Source organism: Perissodus microlepis, chromosome 13 (genome assembly GCF_051167445.1).
Source record: "Perissodus microlepis isolate ML-2025 ecotype Zambia chromosome 13, ASM5116744v1, whole genome shotgun sequence".
NCBI lineage: Eukaryota > Metazoa > Chordata > Actinopteri > Cichliformes > Cichlidae > Perissodus > Perissodus microlepis.
Window position 1 is genome coordinate 11,945,076 of NC_140473.1, and position 17,931 is coordinate 11,963,006.

Sequence of the window (17,931 nt, forward strand, 5' to 3'; positions counted from 1 at the left end):
GCTACGCCGCATGTTTTGAAAGAAAACAAGTTAAGCTGAACACTCCCTCGCTCTGGAACAAGACTTCTGCCAAAATACTATTTCTGTGCTCCGGTTCACACTCAGGACCCATTTATTTGGCACAACAGAGCATAACTCACACCTTTACCAACCACTCTTTTCTCTTTCCTGCTCCCTGAATGGATTTTTCACACACACCCATAACGTAAGCATAAAGTACAAAGCTTGCATGATTTTAATGAACATGGCTACCGTGTGAATTAATCTTAGCCTTAAACTCTAGTGCTAGAGCTAGACTTTCACATGTTAATCTGATCAACAAGATGGCAGTGCACCAAGCTGCCCCATTCATGCTCACGGAGCAGCTCCATCATGGTGGGTGCGGGGAGGATGACGTCAGACTGCAAAAGGCTCTGATCTGCACTTTAAACGCCTCATGCTTGGCTGAGATGAAGAGCTCCATTCTTAGCCAAACCATTCCCTCAGAAGCATATAGCTTAAGCCTGGTCATGGGAAGTCTTTATTAACTTGGGAGGGAAATGTGAATACAGCACTCCTTTTAAGGACAATAGATGTTTGGATGACTTACAGGTTGAGGCCGTTTTATTTGAGGGCTAAATGCCAGGGAACTCTTTTTTTTTAATGGAAAAACCTTTTTTTTCTCCTTATGTGATGAATGGATCCAACCTGTTAAAGGTTAGGAGTAAGGGTGTATGCTGAGACACTAGGAGACAATGTGAAATTGAAAGTATTTATAGTAATGTCTGCAGCATATGGCAGGCATGCACTTACGCAGCTTATCCAAGCGTGTCCTTTAAAAACGTCTAGAAATAAGACAATTACAGAAAGTTTTAGTGACAGAAGGTCAAAGTACAGCAGCTGCTCTGCTCAGAATAGGTTAGCAGATGTTGAAAGGCCTGGAATGACAAACTGAGTGGGAGTAGGGAAGAGCGTCGTCTGGTTGTTTCTGCTAGAAACCTTTGGAGGAGTCAAATAGGAGCAGCTTCAATCTGTCTGTGAAAATCATCCTCATGTGTCATGGCAGAAAGATTAGAGACTGGACCTGTGGAATCATCATAATTCCTTAAAAAGGCAGACCAGCAGTCTTCACTCTTAAACCGGAAGAGATTAAAATCACACTTCTCTTACTGTATAACAAATTTGACAGTCTTACTTGATTTATCTGCAATGAACCTCACTCACATCCACAAAAACCACCCTTTACATCCTGCTAAAATCCCCCAAACTCTTCAAATTGTCATTCCCAGAGGCAGGATATTCTTTAAAAATCTAAATAACTTCCTCCAAGGACATTGTGAAGGACTTTACAGTGGGAGTAACAGCAGACCTGTGAGGTTTCTCACCATTAAGCTTTTATTGTGGTTTTCCTCTAATTTTGTTACTTTAACTGTGCCCGAGGGCACCATTGTTCTCTCATTGTCTCGTCACACAGTTTCTATTTTCCTTTAAAGGAAATTTGTATGTTTTCTGCATTATTTTGAGAATGAATTGATTTTTAGAGTAGGCCAAAGAAACTGAAAAGTTGATACTGTGAAGATGTACATGGTGGTTGAATGCTCATCTAGTAGACCTGACCTAGTAGGAGTGATGTTGAGTTGTGTTTCTGATCACACAGTGTCTAGAAAATCAAATGTGCCCTTTTCCATTAACTATTGTGGTCCGCTAGGACAGTGATTATAGTGTTTGACATTTGGCCAGATACTGAGTCAGTGACATCATTTTCTTCAAAGACGTCACTACATATGGCCGACAATACAAAATATAATAATATAATAAAATGTCACCTTTTAGGTGGCAGACCTAAAAGCTAATCCATGCAACAGTTGCAGCGCATTTTTATCACATAGTGTAGTTGCGTTTGCGCCCACTTGATTGAATTCAGACCAATATTCACTCAGTCTCAGCTCTGTGTTGTTCTTCAGTAATTCTTGCGGGAAAACTCTGTAAACGTAGCTGTTTAATGAGCCACTTCTGTCTGCTGGAACTGGTAGAGTACTGGTGGGTTTTCGAGCTTTTAAGCAGAAAGAAGCTGCCCACTCTGGCCAAAAGCAACACTATGAGTCTCAGTGAGAATAAACCAAAGCAATAAAATCATTGTCCTACCTGCGAAACAATGAACTGAAGCAAAACAGCTCTATAAAGCTGAGGGGAACTGCAGGTTCAGGTGATAAAGTTTTGTTGCAAGTGAACCCTTCGCATTGTTTTTTACATTCTTCCATTGATATATCGGATTTAAAAAAAACTGTTGGCATGGCAGCTTTGAGCAAAAACGTGTCGTCTGAAATAACAATATGAATCTGTGAAACTAAACATGTTCTTTGTGGCCTGTCTGGTTTACAAAACAGAAAATGCTCTTGGGCTGTAATACCGTCAGTCTGTCCAAAACCAAATGATTCAGACTAATCTGAAAATGCCAGACTGCCAGTCATTCAAAATGTATGCAGCAGGCCTTTGAAAACAGTTCCCATTCAAAATGAGCCATGTTTACTCCAACCAATGGAAAATATTTCACTCTGTCTGATGTTAGTTGTAGAGGCAGCGATTCTCAGATGCGAGTCCAGCTTCAGGCACCAACATGATTTATCGCACACTGCAAGTCCACAAGCTGTTTGACACCACAAATAAAGAAAATCCAGACTTGCGTCAGACTGATGACACAAGAGCAGTTCATCGTACTTATCTTCTAGAACAGAAAGCAACTATGTAACGAGACAGAGATAGTTCTGCTTTTTAAGTCAATGATACAAACTAATGTGTGGATTGTGTAGTTCTGGTAATTAGGAGTAAATTGTGCTTTCAGTAAACAGGAGTGGCCTACTGTGAACCTTTGAGCAAATAAACTTCTACTGGTCACTGTGCCACTTGGACAACATGGAAAAATTATGACAGAAGTGAAATTTCCCATCAGAATCTGTGGTACTGTTAAGGTCCTAGACTCATGAAGTGTTCACTCTCACTCTCCACTTGTTTGATTTCATGTTTTCATGTTATATTCAATGTCCAGTTGGTCAAACTCATTTCAAACGCCTGACAAATTTGCCCTGAGATTAGATCATCTTTAATTTCAACCCTGCTTTCACCCTCACAGTTTTAACAAACAGAACACTGAATCCTGAGCGCAAATTTGGCTGTTTCTGTGAAAACATAAATGATCCAAATCCTATCCTTTAGCTAAGGCTGAGCGACGCTGTGGTGCATTGTAACGTCTCCCATGAGCAAACACGTATTTCCTCCAGGCTAAAACAGATAAATAGCATAACTGGGAGGAAACGTATACCATCTGTCCTGTCATGCGTGAAACCACATCACAAACAGCATCAAGACATACTTGTGATGCTTTCATGACAGCGTGGAGACAGGAAACATTCATTTGCTTTGAAAATGCTGATCAGAATCCTTCTCTCACTAAGTAAAAAAAAAACTTCCCCTGAAACACTCACCTCTTTGCTCCAGACTTCCAGTAATTCAACTCCCTCCTAAATAAAAAAAAAACCCACGGGTAAAGAGCTGTAGATCTTGCCTTCAAGAATTCGAGAATTTATTGCTTTTTAAAGCAACGTTCACCTAAATACAAATTACAGAAAACTTTTATGCTCTCGTATGCATCATGAAGAAGGCATTCAGCATTTGACCCTCAGACAGTTAAAGCCACAGCTGGGATTTATAAAGGAGGAGAGAAAGGTGCCTCGCTTCCCCTGTGGAAATTCGCAGATGGAATTGGTTTACTGCTCAAACATACCAAATTCATCAGCGTGTTATTTTTACTACATTCCATCAACAGCAACTTGATTTAATGCCAGCGCTAACTATAGCTGCATTAGAGTAATATCTGGATTTGAAATCTAGCCAGCCACCTATAAATACACAGATGTTTTCCCTCATATCTCGGTTCGTCCTTACTCGGCTCCCACACTGTGACACTCTTAACACATTTTTTTTTTGTGTCTGGTCTATTTTCAGCATCACTACTACATCTCATTTAAGCACTTCGCAACATTCTTGAAATGTTGGAAGCTGGAAGGCGATGCAGTGGAAAGTCAGCAGCTGACTGAGTAAATAAAAATGGAATAACGTGTACTGGTGTATAACTTCTTCATTTCTCTGCACAGAGATCCTGTCACCATCATGTCCGATTATCTTTAATCCCTTGGCTGATGTCTATTGTAACCTGAGTGACATGTGCAGAGTCACCACAAGGACACGTCCTGAGAAGCAAAACAAACCTAGCTGAAAAAAGGAAAGAAAAATCCCAAGGAGATCCTTTTAAGGAAACACAAACGGTGTGTCCTTAGGCAGCTTTTAAGTCTGTACTGGAGAATATTAGTGATGCTAGTCACAATATGGAAAAAGAGAGCAAGATATGAGTTTATCTCTATCCAAATGAGATAATACAAAGAAATACTGTTTTAAAATGTGGCTACTTGTATTTATATATCTGATATATTATCTGGAGGCAGATAACAGAGCGATAATAGAGCGGGAGTCATGAGGGGATTGGCTGGCCGGAGAGATATTGAGAGGCATAAGAGGATTTTGTGAGCTGGTGATGCTGGTACGGTGTTAAATAGCTGTAATTTTTTTTTTGCTACAATTGATTAAATAATTTGAAAGCTGTACAATATATGCCAGAACTGTATAGAAGGTTGTGTTGCACAACCAAGCCAGTCATTTCGATGCTTTGGAGTTTGATACTGAACTATAAAAGCAACTCAGTTTGCGTGCAACATCACCAAAGTAAGGAAATCCCATGTGACTTCTCCAGTCTCTTTAAAATTGAGACTGAAGAACTCACTTGGATGACTGACAAAACATTTCTCGCACTGAAAGCGCAACATCCACATGAACAGGATCAACTTTCTGGGATGACACTAAACGTACAACAGAGAGAAGCATGGACAAAACGTCCAAGTATTACTGTTCAAGTAAAAGTTTGGGTGCTTTATTGTTCAAACAAGGCTGCTGACAAACGGACAAACCTATCAGATACAGGTGATAGTCACAATGAGAACTACAAAATTTGCTGGCTCTTACACAATTCTTGAAAAACTATTGTTTATGTTTCGATTGTTGCTGTTAGATGTTAGCCCCCTTCCCCTAAAAGAGTGCACAAAGTGTTTGTACTTTATGGACGTGTTTAGAGCTAGATAATATCCAGACTTTGGCACAACACTCACACAGATGTATATGCGATCAATCAGGGTTGCAAACATAAAGACTGCCATGACTGATCTCGGAGAGGTTAGTAATGTTATAATTTTATTGACCATTTGCTCAACCCTGCTTCGTCCTAAGATTTTACATGGATTGTCATACAATTTTTAAGAGCTGTGCACTGTTTTCATTTCTATTTGTAAAACAATTGCATATATGTTTAAGAAGCAGGCTGTATTTAATTGCGTTATGTGTTTTCTTTTTACTTGAAGTTATTGTAAAGAAAACTTGTTTTCTTTACAAAAGCAATGTTAATTTTAGTAAAAATTTTTAAATGATGTAGTATAAATTATATAATTAAGAATGTGTTTTTGATGTTTAAACTTTATGAAAAACTTCTTGCAGGAGTCCACTCTGCAGGTGGGGGAGAGTCACGGGAGAGGTGGAGAATAAACTTAACCTGGGTGTCTACTGTCTTGTGCAGTCTGGGAGATGATTGAATGTTAGGGTGGGTACAGTTTCCTCTGTGGTGGGGTCGGGTGGGCTGCCCTGGGTCCTGTGGGGCTGGGCAGTCCTGCTGCTGTAGGCCCCGGTCTGGATGGGCCTGGGCTCCCTTGCCTTGGTGGGTGCCGAAGGACGGGGGTGCCTACTGGGGTTCACTCTGGCACAGCTGGCTGCCGGCACAGCCGGCGGGCACGCCACTGTAGCCCCCTCTGGCTTCTGCTCCGCGGCTACTGGGTGACCCCTCATCTGGGGCTCAGCTCTTCCCAGCAGGGTGGCACGGATGCCCCTCCGGTGGTCCTCCTTGGGCTCTCGCACTCTGGGGCCTCTGGATGTCTGGAGCCTGGATCTCCTCCATGCGTGCTTCATGCCCTGGGGGACAGGGCTATGGCTCCCTACACCCTCTAGCAGATCATTACATGGGGAAACCTTTTGAATACAAGCGCGCTCATCCACACAGGTGTGCACTGTTCACTATTCATAGACATACACCTTTATTGGCTGCTATTTCCAAGCACATTGTGCGCTGTCGGTCCTGCTTGCTACACAACAACATTCAATATTTAGTATTTACTGCTGTTTACACTTAGCTAGATTAATGTGATGGTGTTGTGTTTAGTATGTTGCTCTGTTTTTTTTGCTTGTTTTCTCTTTTTTTCTCTCAACAGGTGATCCAGGAGATTTGTTTTTCTCTTCTTTCTCTTTTTAAGTGCCCTTTCTCACTGTCTTCCCTTCTGTTTTTCTTTTCCTTCATCTTTCTTTCTCCCTTTCCTATCCCTCAGTCATGTCTGTTCCGTCATTCATGAAAAAAAATTAGGTAACGTACAGAGAGATTAACGTCCTCCAAGATCCTGATTAATCTCCTTTGCGGATAAACAGGAAACGCGTTATCTGTATTCCTACGCATTTAATTAAATAAAGAGCACAACTGCTAAAAGGCTGAGGATTCGTTTTGCTAATTTGGGCATCATGTTACGACAGCCTAAAAGACACCACACTGTAATAATGGGTATTTATTGAAAAGGGCTGTTTCAGTCCCAGGAGAAAACATTGCTCTGATGGATGAGATACCAGAAGGGTGGAGCAACTTAAAATGTGCTGTTTTTAAAACAGCAGTGTGTTTGAGAGTGCGTTTGAGTCTATCCCATCCTGGTGATAGAGGACATCTCCAGATGTTTCCTGCAGCTGATTTCATCACTGTGTTCAAATCTGGGGCATTTTTACTTCACTGTTATTGTTGGAACCATTGTTTTCTGACAAAGCCGCGATAAGACCGCAGCACACACACACAAGTTTATCAAATCCACCTGATGAACGTACATTACAGTCTGCGCTGCATATAAACAACCGTCTTGAGTATATATTTGTTCCATTTCCTTTGTGGCAGATCCTGTCTGTTTACACAGGAAGGGGAATTTAATGTTGTCGCCACCAGATGTAAACAGACACTATTAGCAAACAGCAGGGAGAAATAATAATGGCAAACCTGCTGGGTTATTAAAAAAAACAACAAAAAAAACGTCATTAAGACGTATCACAGCATCACAGGCAGCTCTTACGAAATACATACTCTATGTTTCCTCTGCGGTGAAGTCGGAAACATGGCAGGAGAAACTCTTTCATTGTGGTCAGACTTGGCCACCCATTATGTAGCCTTGCTGTGGCATCATGTGGCAGTAACCCGGCCAAAAGACTGCAGAAGCATTTTGCCCGGCGTGCTTAGCTGCCAAAATCAACAAATCATCAAATCTGCCCAACCTCTGGTCGCCTTGATATGAGCAACAACGATAGATTTACTATGGCAACAACACAGAGTAAGTGTAACAAGCAGCCATCCCAAAAATAATACCTCGCTTGAAGCTCGCATACACACATATGAAAGGAAATTAACAAGAACTCTGACTTGTTTTATGGTAACAAACGTCTGCCGGCTGTGCTCTCACAAAACAGCCCTGCAGAAGACCTGTAATGTTCATACTGGCACAGCCATGTAGGGAAATCCTGAGGAAAACATTTCCCTGAGCTAAAATTATCCTGAACAGCTCTTCTATAGCATTCAGTAAATGCTATTATCATTCAGCTGAAATCATTTATATGATGCTGCCTATGACAATTTCTACTTGATTTATTGTTACTGCACACAGCTTCAGTGTTTTTTGATTTTTTTCCATTATATACTTAATAAATAGGTGCTTGACTTGCTGCCAAGTGTAGCGGAACAGCTGGATTTGATTACTTTCCTGATATATGCTTCCATTGTATCAGCTCTCTTGGCCTGAGGTAAATGAAACGAGGAGACCGGTGTCAAGGGAATTGCACATTTCTGTTGAACTTTAAAGGGGCAAACAAAGCAGGCAGTGTGGCTGCAGCTCTGAGTTTCCACGTGCCAAACTTTGACTTTGTCCTTCTGGACACTCTTTGAGATGCAGCCACAGGAGCTCCTGGTTTGTCTTACTCTGTTTGTCTGTGAAGAGCAGACTTGGGTCAAACAGTAGGTTCAGATGACTTCACAATTGTTTTGACTTACATTGATTTTATTGCTATCGTTAAATAGAATTAAGTAAGATGTCATTCACTCAAAGGTGTAGTATACAAGTACTGTTACTTTCCAGGTCTTCTAGGATGCAGACTCATGTCTAGTAAACCACACTTCAGTGTGTGTCTGGAACCAGATACAGTAAAGTAAACCAAGTAACTAAACACGCACATCAAGTAATACATCAAGGCAAAGTCTGCACTCAGGATCACTAATGAACCTCTAATACATTTCACTGCTTTTCATACAGTCTCATTGATATTCTTGTTGGCTGCTGTTCACGTTCGATGTTGTCCTAAAGGCCGTTTGCTGAAATGACAGGCCTTTGGAATTTAGCCAAATGAGATATGAATGACGTATAACACAGCACTAACGAGCAGGTAAATGGACTTTTAATTCAATTCTGTGACTTCACTGACCAGCATCAGTCCATCTACTTGCCCTTAAACAGTCACTGCGCACAACACGACCGTAGAGTCATGATTATCATTCAGTCGACCGGAAAGGGCGTTGGAGCATTTAGCTTTGACAGAGAGATGGCCGTGCTTTAGATACCCCAATAATAGAAGCAGTCACCAGAATGTAGTTTGGCCGACGTTTAAATATTGCAGTGGTGCCGAGCAAATGTTACTGCAGGACATGAGATGTAGGACACGGTGTATATAGGCCAGAGGAGAGGGGGCCAGGCAGGATACTTTACAAGCTAAATTAAACAGACAACTGTTACAGGCAGGGCTTTAGTTGCCTATTTTAACTCCTCCTTGGAGCCTGTGATGCATCTCCAGTGCTACACAAAACCACTCATGACCACAAATGGAGCTGACTTTTGGCATGATTTCAAGGCTCACGTGTGCTCAACAGTAATGGGACTGCTGGAGTAAAACCATGCATGATGATGGATATACGGCCAACGATGTAAACAGTGAAGAACTGCACAAAATATAACAATGGAATAATTAAACTCATATATTAAAACAACCAATGAATCAAAGCCACTTGTGTATAGCCAAACACTATTTAACACAACCGATGGGCACCGATGACCTCCATTCAACAAAAAAATGTATTCACAGCATACATGAGTTTAGTACTTTCTTAAATGATAATAGGAATTGATTAACCCATCATGTTTTACATAGATATGCATGACATTTTGTACAGATATTTGTGGTTTACAAATGTCATATCTTAGTGATGTTGGTGATAAAATCATCCATCTATTCATCCACCCATTCTTTTCATCCTTATCAGGGTCGCAGGGTGGCTGGAAACCCAACAATCGTTTTGGTCATCCATTGTAGCTGACCATTTTGAGAAGAATATTTTTTCTTTTCTGTTTGTTTGTTGAACCACTTAACGCTGATTTGTGAATCATTGAAGCATAAAAGAAGCACCCAAATCAAGGGATGAATACATAACAGACAATTTAGCAAACAAACAATTTTAAATTGTATCTTTAGGGACTTTGTTACTAGCAGCCTGTTGAAAAAACACAACTTGCTTCCATCTCCTTATTTGATTCTATGAAAGATAACAGGAATAAAATCGCATAATTCCACCAACAATGTGATTCCCAAAGAGCTATTAGCCAAAAACTTAGCATATCTTGGCATGGTGTAAAAAACAAAAACAAAAGACTAACTACAGCACATGAATAGTATCCAAAAGTCATGTTGTTTAAAACATTAACAGAGAACCTGACACAGGATGTCATCTGATCCTTCAGTTGATCGATCTACTGTTCACTGAAGGTTTATCAGAAATGGTCTTAGTGAAAAATTGACTGTCAACAAGCCATTCTTCAGAAAGGGAAGCAGAAAAAAATGGCTATGTCAATTCCAAACTACAAAAGAGCTGGACTGAAAATCAGTGGCAACACATCACACTGCCAAAAGCAGTAAAGTTATACCTTTACTGCTTTCGATAGAACAACACACAGTGGGGGATTGTCAGTCATTGATTGGCCTCCCCAGTGACTGGACCTCAACATTATTGAAGCAATGTGGGAGAACAGAACAAAAGAAACACCAAACATCCAAAGAAGAGCTTTGAATGGCTTCTCGAAGACTACTTTTTAAACCTTTTTTAGTTTTTGGTCTTCATAAGTTCAGGCTGAGTTAAAGAATAAATGTGGTCATACCAAACATTGACTTTCAAGCTCATTAGAATTGTGCAAACTCTGTTTTTACACTGTTTAGTCTTGTTTTTCCTGTACTGCTAGTGGATGCTACAAGCTAGCACTGCTACCCTAACAATTCAAAACTGGTCCCTTTGGGTCGAGAAAGAAGCAAGACACCAAAATGAAAAACCCATGGTTTGAAGGGAGCAGATGTGTTTGTCTTGCTTTTTAATGTATCTGAATGAAGAAACGTACCTGTTTCCCAAGCATTTGCACTTATTCTTGTTACAAAGGTTAAATGTGTATGTGTCCATTTGTGAATAATACTCCAAACATTCAAGCTATTTTACTACTTGGACTCTGTCTGTCACAATAGGCTGAGACTTTGTGCAGCAAATGTAATGTACCAAGTGAACATAATTGAACATCAAACTGAAGAATTTCTACTAAAAGTTGGTGGTTTGCTTGTTAAATGAATCATTTCCATCTCATGCACAGCACCTCTGGTCATGTGAACTTTCAATCACTCATCAGTCATCATGGCTGATTTCCCTCCCTAAATGTGAGGTACAACTCCAGCAAAAGCCAGCACGGAGTTTATTTAGCTAAAAATAACCAAACAAAGGCCATCTGGAGGGCTGGTATGTTGTTAGTGATGCCAATGAAAACATGTTTAAAATGATCAAATTGAAAGTAAGAGGAATTACGCTTGAACAAGTTAGACACTGAACTATTTGCTTCTGTACTCTGTACCCTCTGAAGAACTCTTGTTATGCTCCTGTGTTCTCAGCACGTCATGATTTATTGAACACACTATGTCCAACTTTTTTTTTTTAACTTTACTTGACTTCAGATGGTCAAAGCTGAACGTGTGTGCTTCATGCACATTATGTGGAACTAAGACAACTTTAACAGTGTATTATTCAGTTTCTAAGCTCATTTAAAGGAATTTGATGTATAAAGTCAATAAATGGCTTCAGCACATGGTCAGCAGCTCTAAACGTGAGTGTATCTCGGAATAACTCAGGGCCTGCTTCCATCGGCTCTCATGCATCAGGGCTTGAGCAGCCAACCCCAACCTGAGGGTTTTCCATCAGGGGCACCAGCGTGCAGTTCCAGTTGACACAACAGCAGCCCAGCACCCTGCTGTGACGCTAGTCTCACTCTTGTGTTTTTACTGTACGTTTAAGCTGAGAGAAGGGTGGGGGCGCGCAAACCCTCCACCCCCGAGGATACAGTCGAGGAACCAGCTGGTTTCCATTAGCATACCTCTTCTAGGGAATGGGAGGATTGGCTCATGTGGGCAGACACATGAGTAAGATAAACGGTGCGATTGGTCAAGCACACTAGACCCTCTGTGAGAGCGGAGCCAGATCACCTCTGATTATGGTGATTCTTTAGCTCTTCTCCCAAACATATAATGTATGATGACAAAAACTCATGACAGATAGTTACCACGCTAAGTTCTAATCTTTGGGCCCCTTTACTTTTTATAGATATTTAAGGTCATTTAGCCTGTAAACAGTCTAGCTAGGTTGCAATTTGCGCACCACACCTTCACAGTCCTGTGTGGCTTTTCACCTTTGGATAACTTCGGGGATTCTCTTGTGTGTTTTGCAACCAGGCAGGTGGAATCTGAGGCCATATTCATCAAATCTATAAATAAACAAACAAACCAAAGAGTGGAAGTCCTTTTACACCTCAGTCAAGCCAATCCAAATGCACCATATGTTACCCCAAAATACACTTTCCATCTACAAAGTTAAATATTTGCCAAACATTAAGGTATTAAAGCATGAAAATGATTTGTCCTCTGGGCAGGAGCTAGAAGAGCAGAACAATACCACTCTTTGTGCAAGGCTAGAGCCAGAAGACATTTAAACAGGTGGAAACAGGTGGAAGCAGCTAGTCTGGTCCCCGGAAAGACTGCTAATGCTGTGATCAGACCAACATCAAAGTGCAGTTTTTATACAGTGCCTTTAATTCGCTGAGAGCTGCAAAATAGATGCCGTCCTTGAAGCAACATCTGGCCTGATGGATGGCACTTACACTACAAGTGTGTTTGTGTAACAGCTAGAGAGATGGCAGAGATAAGTGACAGCCTCAGGTTAGAACTGAGTGATGATGCAGTCGCCCACCCACAAGAAGGTAAATGTCAGACTCAGTCTGGGCAGAAACACTATTTTATGACTCCTGTTAATGTTATGTGTGCTGAACTTTGGTTGAGGACAAGTGAAATTTTAGTTTGAAATGTTAAGATTCTCCTGTTTGCTAAACTATACAGGCTTTCTGAAGAGCTTGGATAAACACTGGGCTCACTTCACTGAGGAAACCCTGATAACTGTGATAAGGCTTTCTTTGGAAAAAAGACGAAGGTCTTGCTGCTACAACTCTTCGGTGTGCTGTACGCTCATTACAGTCTGACTAGTTAAAAGAATGAGAGGAAAGCGTGGTAATGACAACCTCCCTCAGTTGGCAGCTCGGCCTCCCACAGAGAAAACGCCTGGAGAGCACCATTAAGAGCGCCAGTGAAATTTACAGGCCTGCAGTGGGCCTCCGTATTAGCGGAGGTGAAACATGGATGGTGCCCTCAGGATGAGGACCCTCTGTGCTCTTTGTGGATGTGAGACTAAATCACACGGGAACACAATAACGGGACTATGCGATGACAAAGGAGACTCTGTTTCCTGTTTCTGTCAGTTTCTGCAGACACACACTTGAGCCGCATGGTTTCAGGAACCATCAAGCGACTGACTGTTACCTTTAACCTAACCCAGCAGGGTGACACAAATAGCTTCCCCGCAGATGCCCATTGATCCGTGGCCTTAAGCTACAGCAGTAAATTCTCTCACTAAGAAGAGGCATGTGATGACCCTCACTTTATTACTTTATCTTGACACTTTATTATTTCTTTTTCTTTTTCTTTTTTGTTCGGTCTGTGCAAACATTTTAGCTGGAAATGTGTGGACATTGATGGCCTAACCGAAAACTACATAAATAAATAAAGACAGAGGAAAAATAGGCCACAAAAGCAAATCACTCATATCACAAATCAACACTACATGGTGGGAGTGCTCAGGGTCATGGGAACATAACAGAGATCAGCCGAGGACACAAAGAGCAAGTGGACTGCCCAATCCAAACACAACCAGCAGCAGGACCACACATACAACCCAAACTTACCTTAACGTAGGCGGTGTAGCGCTGGCACTCCTCTCGGTTGATCTCCAGGCTGAGCTGGTGGCTCATCTGGCTGATCTGAGATCCACTCTGAGCAAAATAGACCCTGGAAGGCTGGGCTTTCAGGCGCTTTTCCACATCAGCCGTCAAGTTATACAGGAACTCTGAGAGGAGGCAGAAAACACTGTAAACATAACATCAGCTGACGATAAATAGAAAAACCAGAAGTATGCAGGGTTTGGTTTTCTGGTAACTGCCATTAAGACATGAGAAAGAAAAAAAATGTTTATTGCAGTGAAATTAAGACAAGTAAGAGGGAAGATGGGAACATTTTTTGGTCAAATTATATGATGGTGCTTTAGCTTAACAGCAGCACTTTGTTCAATGTTGTTTCAGTAGATTTAATGTGATTTGAAAAAATGGCTTGCTCCTGTGATAGAGCCTGACTAAGCACTGCCACTGAAGAAATCAGGAATCTCATCAGTGACGATTTAGATTTTGAACGTTCAATTTTTCATCCACAAGCCGGAAGATATTAATTGGAGCCGGGCAGAAGGTCTTTTATTAGTGTCGACTCATGTTAACAGGCTTTTGTGATGATATTTCAAGAGTTTACAGTCAACTGACATAAGAATTAATGAAAAAATGTTGGATTTTCCAGCTGGTGGGACGGTACTAATCTTATTATGAAAGAAAACCTAGTAATAGTTTTCCTGCTGATTCCACATCTGGCTTTGAGACACAGAACAACGTCAAATCTGTTTTGAAATCGTAACCTGACATCACCAGTGTTTCTGTTTCTTTGCCCTTTTAAATCCTTCCTCTCAATGAATCAACTTCATTCTCTAGTAGTTTCGTGAAGAGGGTGTCATAATGGTAAAAGAGTGGGCGGGGTGGCAAGCACACCCAAGTCGGACCAAAGCCTACTGTTTCCATCGTCCAACAGAGGGGACGCCATGACCTCACTCCAGAGGAAGCGAATGAAAGTTTCGTTATAGGAGTCACCAAACACACGGTGTTGCACTTTCCATGGTGTTTCGCCAGACGAATAAACAGAGAGGCTTTATTTCTGCGAGCCAGGACGTATTCATTATGTAACGACAGGGTTCCTGTTCCCCTGGGGGGGGGCTGTAAATGACTACACCCAAACACTGGAACAGGACTGCACCTCAGCCGTCAACGCTCACCCCACCCAACAGCCAGTTAGCAAATGTTGAAGGGTAAGTCATAAGCCATAGCGACACTCAGCCTCGGCCAATGGATGTGATGCTCTAACTCAAAAAGATAACACATTACATGATGGTATGTAATGTGTGGTATAAAGTGGTAAACACTTCCTGTCTTAGGAGTAGGTGTGGTTTGGAAAATTGTGTGATGTTATCCCCTCTCTGCAGAGATCAACTGACAAAGTTGATGTTGTTGTGCGTCATGTGATGCTACTGGCCAACACGTTCTCATCCCAACGCGTAACATGTGGGATGAATAGCATGTGACAAATCGTAGGTATGTACGTGTTCGAGGCATGAGAGCTGGATGGAGTGAATCTTTACATGTAAATATCTTTTACGCTCTGATCATGAATTGCTTTGGAAAACTTTACGTGATAGGGTTAAGGTTATGGTTAGGTCTGGAATGGAGGGCTGGAGCCTCTGCTTGAAGCGTGTGTTACTGCCGCGAACAACATTTGATTGGATTCAATTGATAACCCAGAACGTCTGCCAGCCGGGAATGAGGCTGGCAGAGGTAACCAGGAACATACTTGTACCATGCCATACAAAGTCTGTGTTTCTAAGTAAATACTTGCCTCCAACAAAGTTAATTTTCTCCAGATTTGCTCTCCTGGAAAATTTGAAAGCTTGTTTTTGCTGCTGAATGTTTTTCTTTGCCATTCATAAGTCTAAATGTCAGGTTAATATCCCAAAACTTTGAGTTCGTATATCAAAATCTCTAGTTAGGTATCTGAAAGTTTTGAGTTACAATCATAACATTTCAAATTATTATGTTAACATTTCAATTTATCTCAAGATTTCAGGTTAGGTATCTAAAAGTTTTGACTTACTGACTTAAACTGAGCAAATCAACATTTTGAGATACAAAACTTAAAAATTTGAGATGATAACTCAAAGTTTGAAGACGATAACTCGAAATTTCAACTTACTGACTGAAATTATGAGATACCTAACTCAAAATGTTGAGATAATAACACAAAATTGTGACCTCTGGGTGGAAATAAAAAAGCCTAAACGGGTGAAGCTGGGGCAAAATCGATGTGACCAAAACACAGAACGATCTGTTGCTGTGTGGTGATCAGTATCGTCATTTTAATCAGCGTTCCATATTTGCATTGACGAATGTGAATTTCACTTTCGCAGTGATAAGAACATATCTGCAGGGATGTGAAACGGTTGTCACTAAGCAACAACAAAATACTGATATTACTTTGGCACATAACTCCCTTAAAACCACAATTTTAAATTTTTATGACATTTGGCTTTGCAGACTTTTTTGTTTTTTACACTGACTACAGTAGTGCTCACATTCTTTAGGCTAAGCTAAGCACCTCTCATTCTTTGTGTACAGACGTGAGGAGACTATTAACCTTCACATGGATGTCTTTGATGGATCTCTTTCCTTATCTACCTTACTGTCCAGGTTAAATCATTTACGGAAAGGAGCAGCAGCTGCGCATGCTTCATCACATCATTACCTATTTGTCCAGGTAGCTGTCTTCCTCTGAAACGCATGCAGACTGTGACGTTGAAGCAGTTCATGTTCTGCTGGCCCTCGTGGCACTGTGGCACAGTTATGTTGATAGAGACAGGCAGGAAGATGGAGACATCCACTGTAATCACAGGCCGCGACCTACGACCACAGATTCCAGCACAGGAGCACAGTGTGGGATAGACTGACCATTAAAATAACTCTGAAGTAGGATAAAGTGGCACTCTGCTTCTCACAAATATTGCCGTGTCAGAGAGAATTATCCCATTACTCACCTCAGGAGCACCACGCTATCCGCCATGAAAGCTCCGATAGTAACATCTGCGAGCCAATAATACATAAAGAAGATATGGCATTAATGCAACATATGCTGACAGCGCGTTTGACACCTGCAAATCCACAACAATGCACAGAGCTCTTTAATTGTCACGCTGTCTCAGTCTGCATGTCAGCTGTGGAATGCAGTAAACAAGATGCCTCAGTCACAAGTCTGAAACTGTTACTGCGTGACAATAACAGGATAAAGCCACGATAAATATTTAAAAATGTCATCCTTTTTCACTTTATGTTTCTCATTTTGCTTTGATGTTCTCGTGTTGCTGGGAAGCTCTGTTATGACCATACCTGCGTATCCATTACCGTCCATGTCCACATTGCCAGAGATGGACTGGCCAAACATCTGCAGACCAGGGTTTACGCTGCGCCCAGACAGTTTCTGGAACACATGATACCAGCCTTTAAATAACACACGTGAGCCAACAAGGAAAAAATGAGCACTTCTCCTGTTTTTTGCTTTTGTTTTTCTTTTTGTTATACTTAAATGAACCTTTCCTAACAAGTCTATAGCTGTGATTCATGAGGGTTGGGTAAATACGCCAACGTCAAGCCCATGAGGAAACGACTGTGTCTTATTTCTGGGTCTAAAAGTATTGTGAAACCTACACATATTGCACACATGCACACATTCAGTATGTGTTTTCATTACCATGCATTGATCAGGCTGTAAAGAAGCTAATTAATCTGGAGATGAGGAGAAAGCAGGTCACACAACGATGCTGCTTCACATCAGAGCAAATTATATTTGCGAGTCCTTACCATTGAGTATTTTTTGGTTATTCCTGTGGCGTCCCCATGGTAGATATAAACCGCTCCTCCATACTCGTCCTCTTTGGGCGCTCCTATGGCTACATCTGAGGAGACAAAGAATGCACAAGAAGTGTTTCTGTGAAAATAAATGAATGAAGACATAAATAACTGAATGAGTGCACAAAAGCTTTCATTAATCATCTGTTTACTTTCTGCTAGCCAGTGCCTGGGAAACAAGCTTTAACTGTAAGACTCATGATAGACAATTAAGTGTTGTTAGTGGCCATAAAACTTGTGCGACCTCTGAGAAAGTGGAAACAAGGCTATAAAGTGCTGGCAAGCACTGAAACACCCTCCCATTAGCCCTTTTCAGCAGAAAATCAGATATAAACTTGCTTTTACAAACCAAAACACCTCTACGCCATGTGGTGCAGCACAGCGATGTAGAAATGGTAAAAGAATTTTTAAGGAAGCATTACAGAGATTGAATTCAAGTCTTGAAGTCGTCAGTGTGAGTCTACAGTAGTTCTTGCTAATTAAATGGCAGCAGTTAGGTTGTAAATAATCGCCCGCCAGGCAGCGAGTGTGTCTGTGGCGAGTGAGTGACGAGTTACAA

The 17,931-nt window shown here is 41.3% G+C and overlaps 1 protein-coding gene across 1 annotated transcript in view; it reads right to left on the reverse strand.

Annotated features, from left to right (window-relative positions):
• Positions 1–17,931, reverse strand: part of itga9 (integrin, alpha 9) — a 49,074-nt gene that overhangs the window by 18,631 nt on the left and 12,512 nt on the right. Inside the window, exons 11-15 of the mRNA XM_084948580.1 lie at positions 17,325–17,419; positions 16,854–16,944; positions 16,505–16,550; positions 16,216–16,370; positions 13,512–13,672 (exon numbers count right to left, since the gene is read on the reverse strand). Of these exons, the coding sequence (XP_084804706.1) occupies positions 13,512–13,672; positions 16,216–16,370; positions 16,505–16,550; positions 16,854–16,944; positions 17,325–17,419 (548 nt within the window). The remainder of the gene's footprint in view (positions 1–13,511; positions 13,673–16,215; positions 16,371–16,504; positions 16,551–16,853; positions 16,945–17,324; positions 17,420–17,931) is intronic.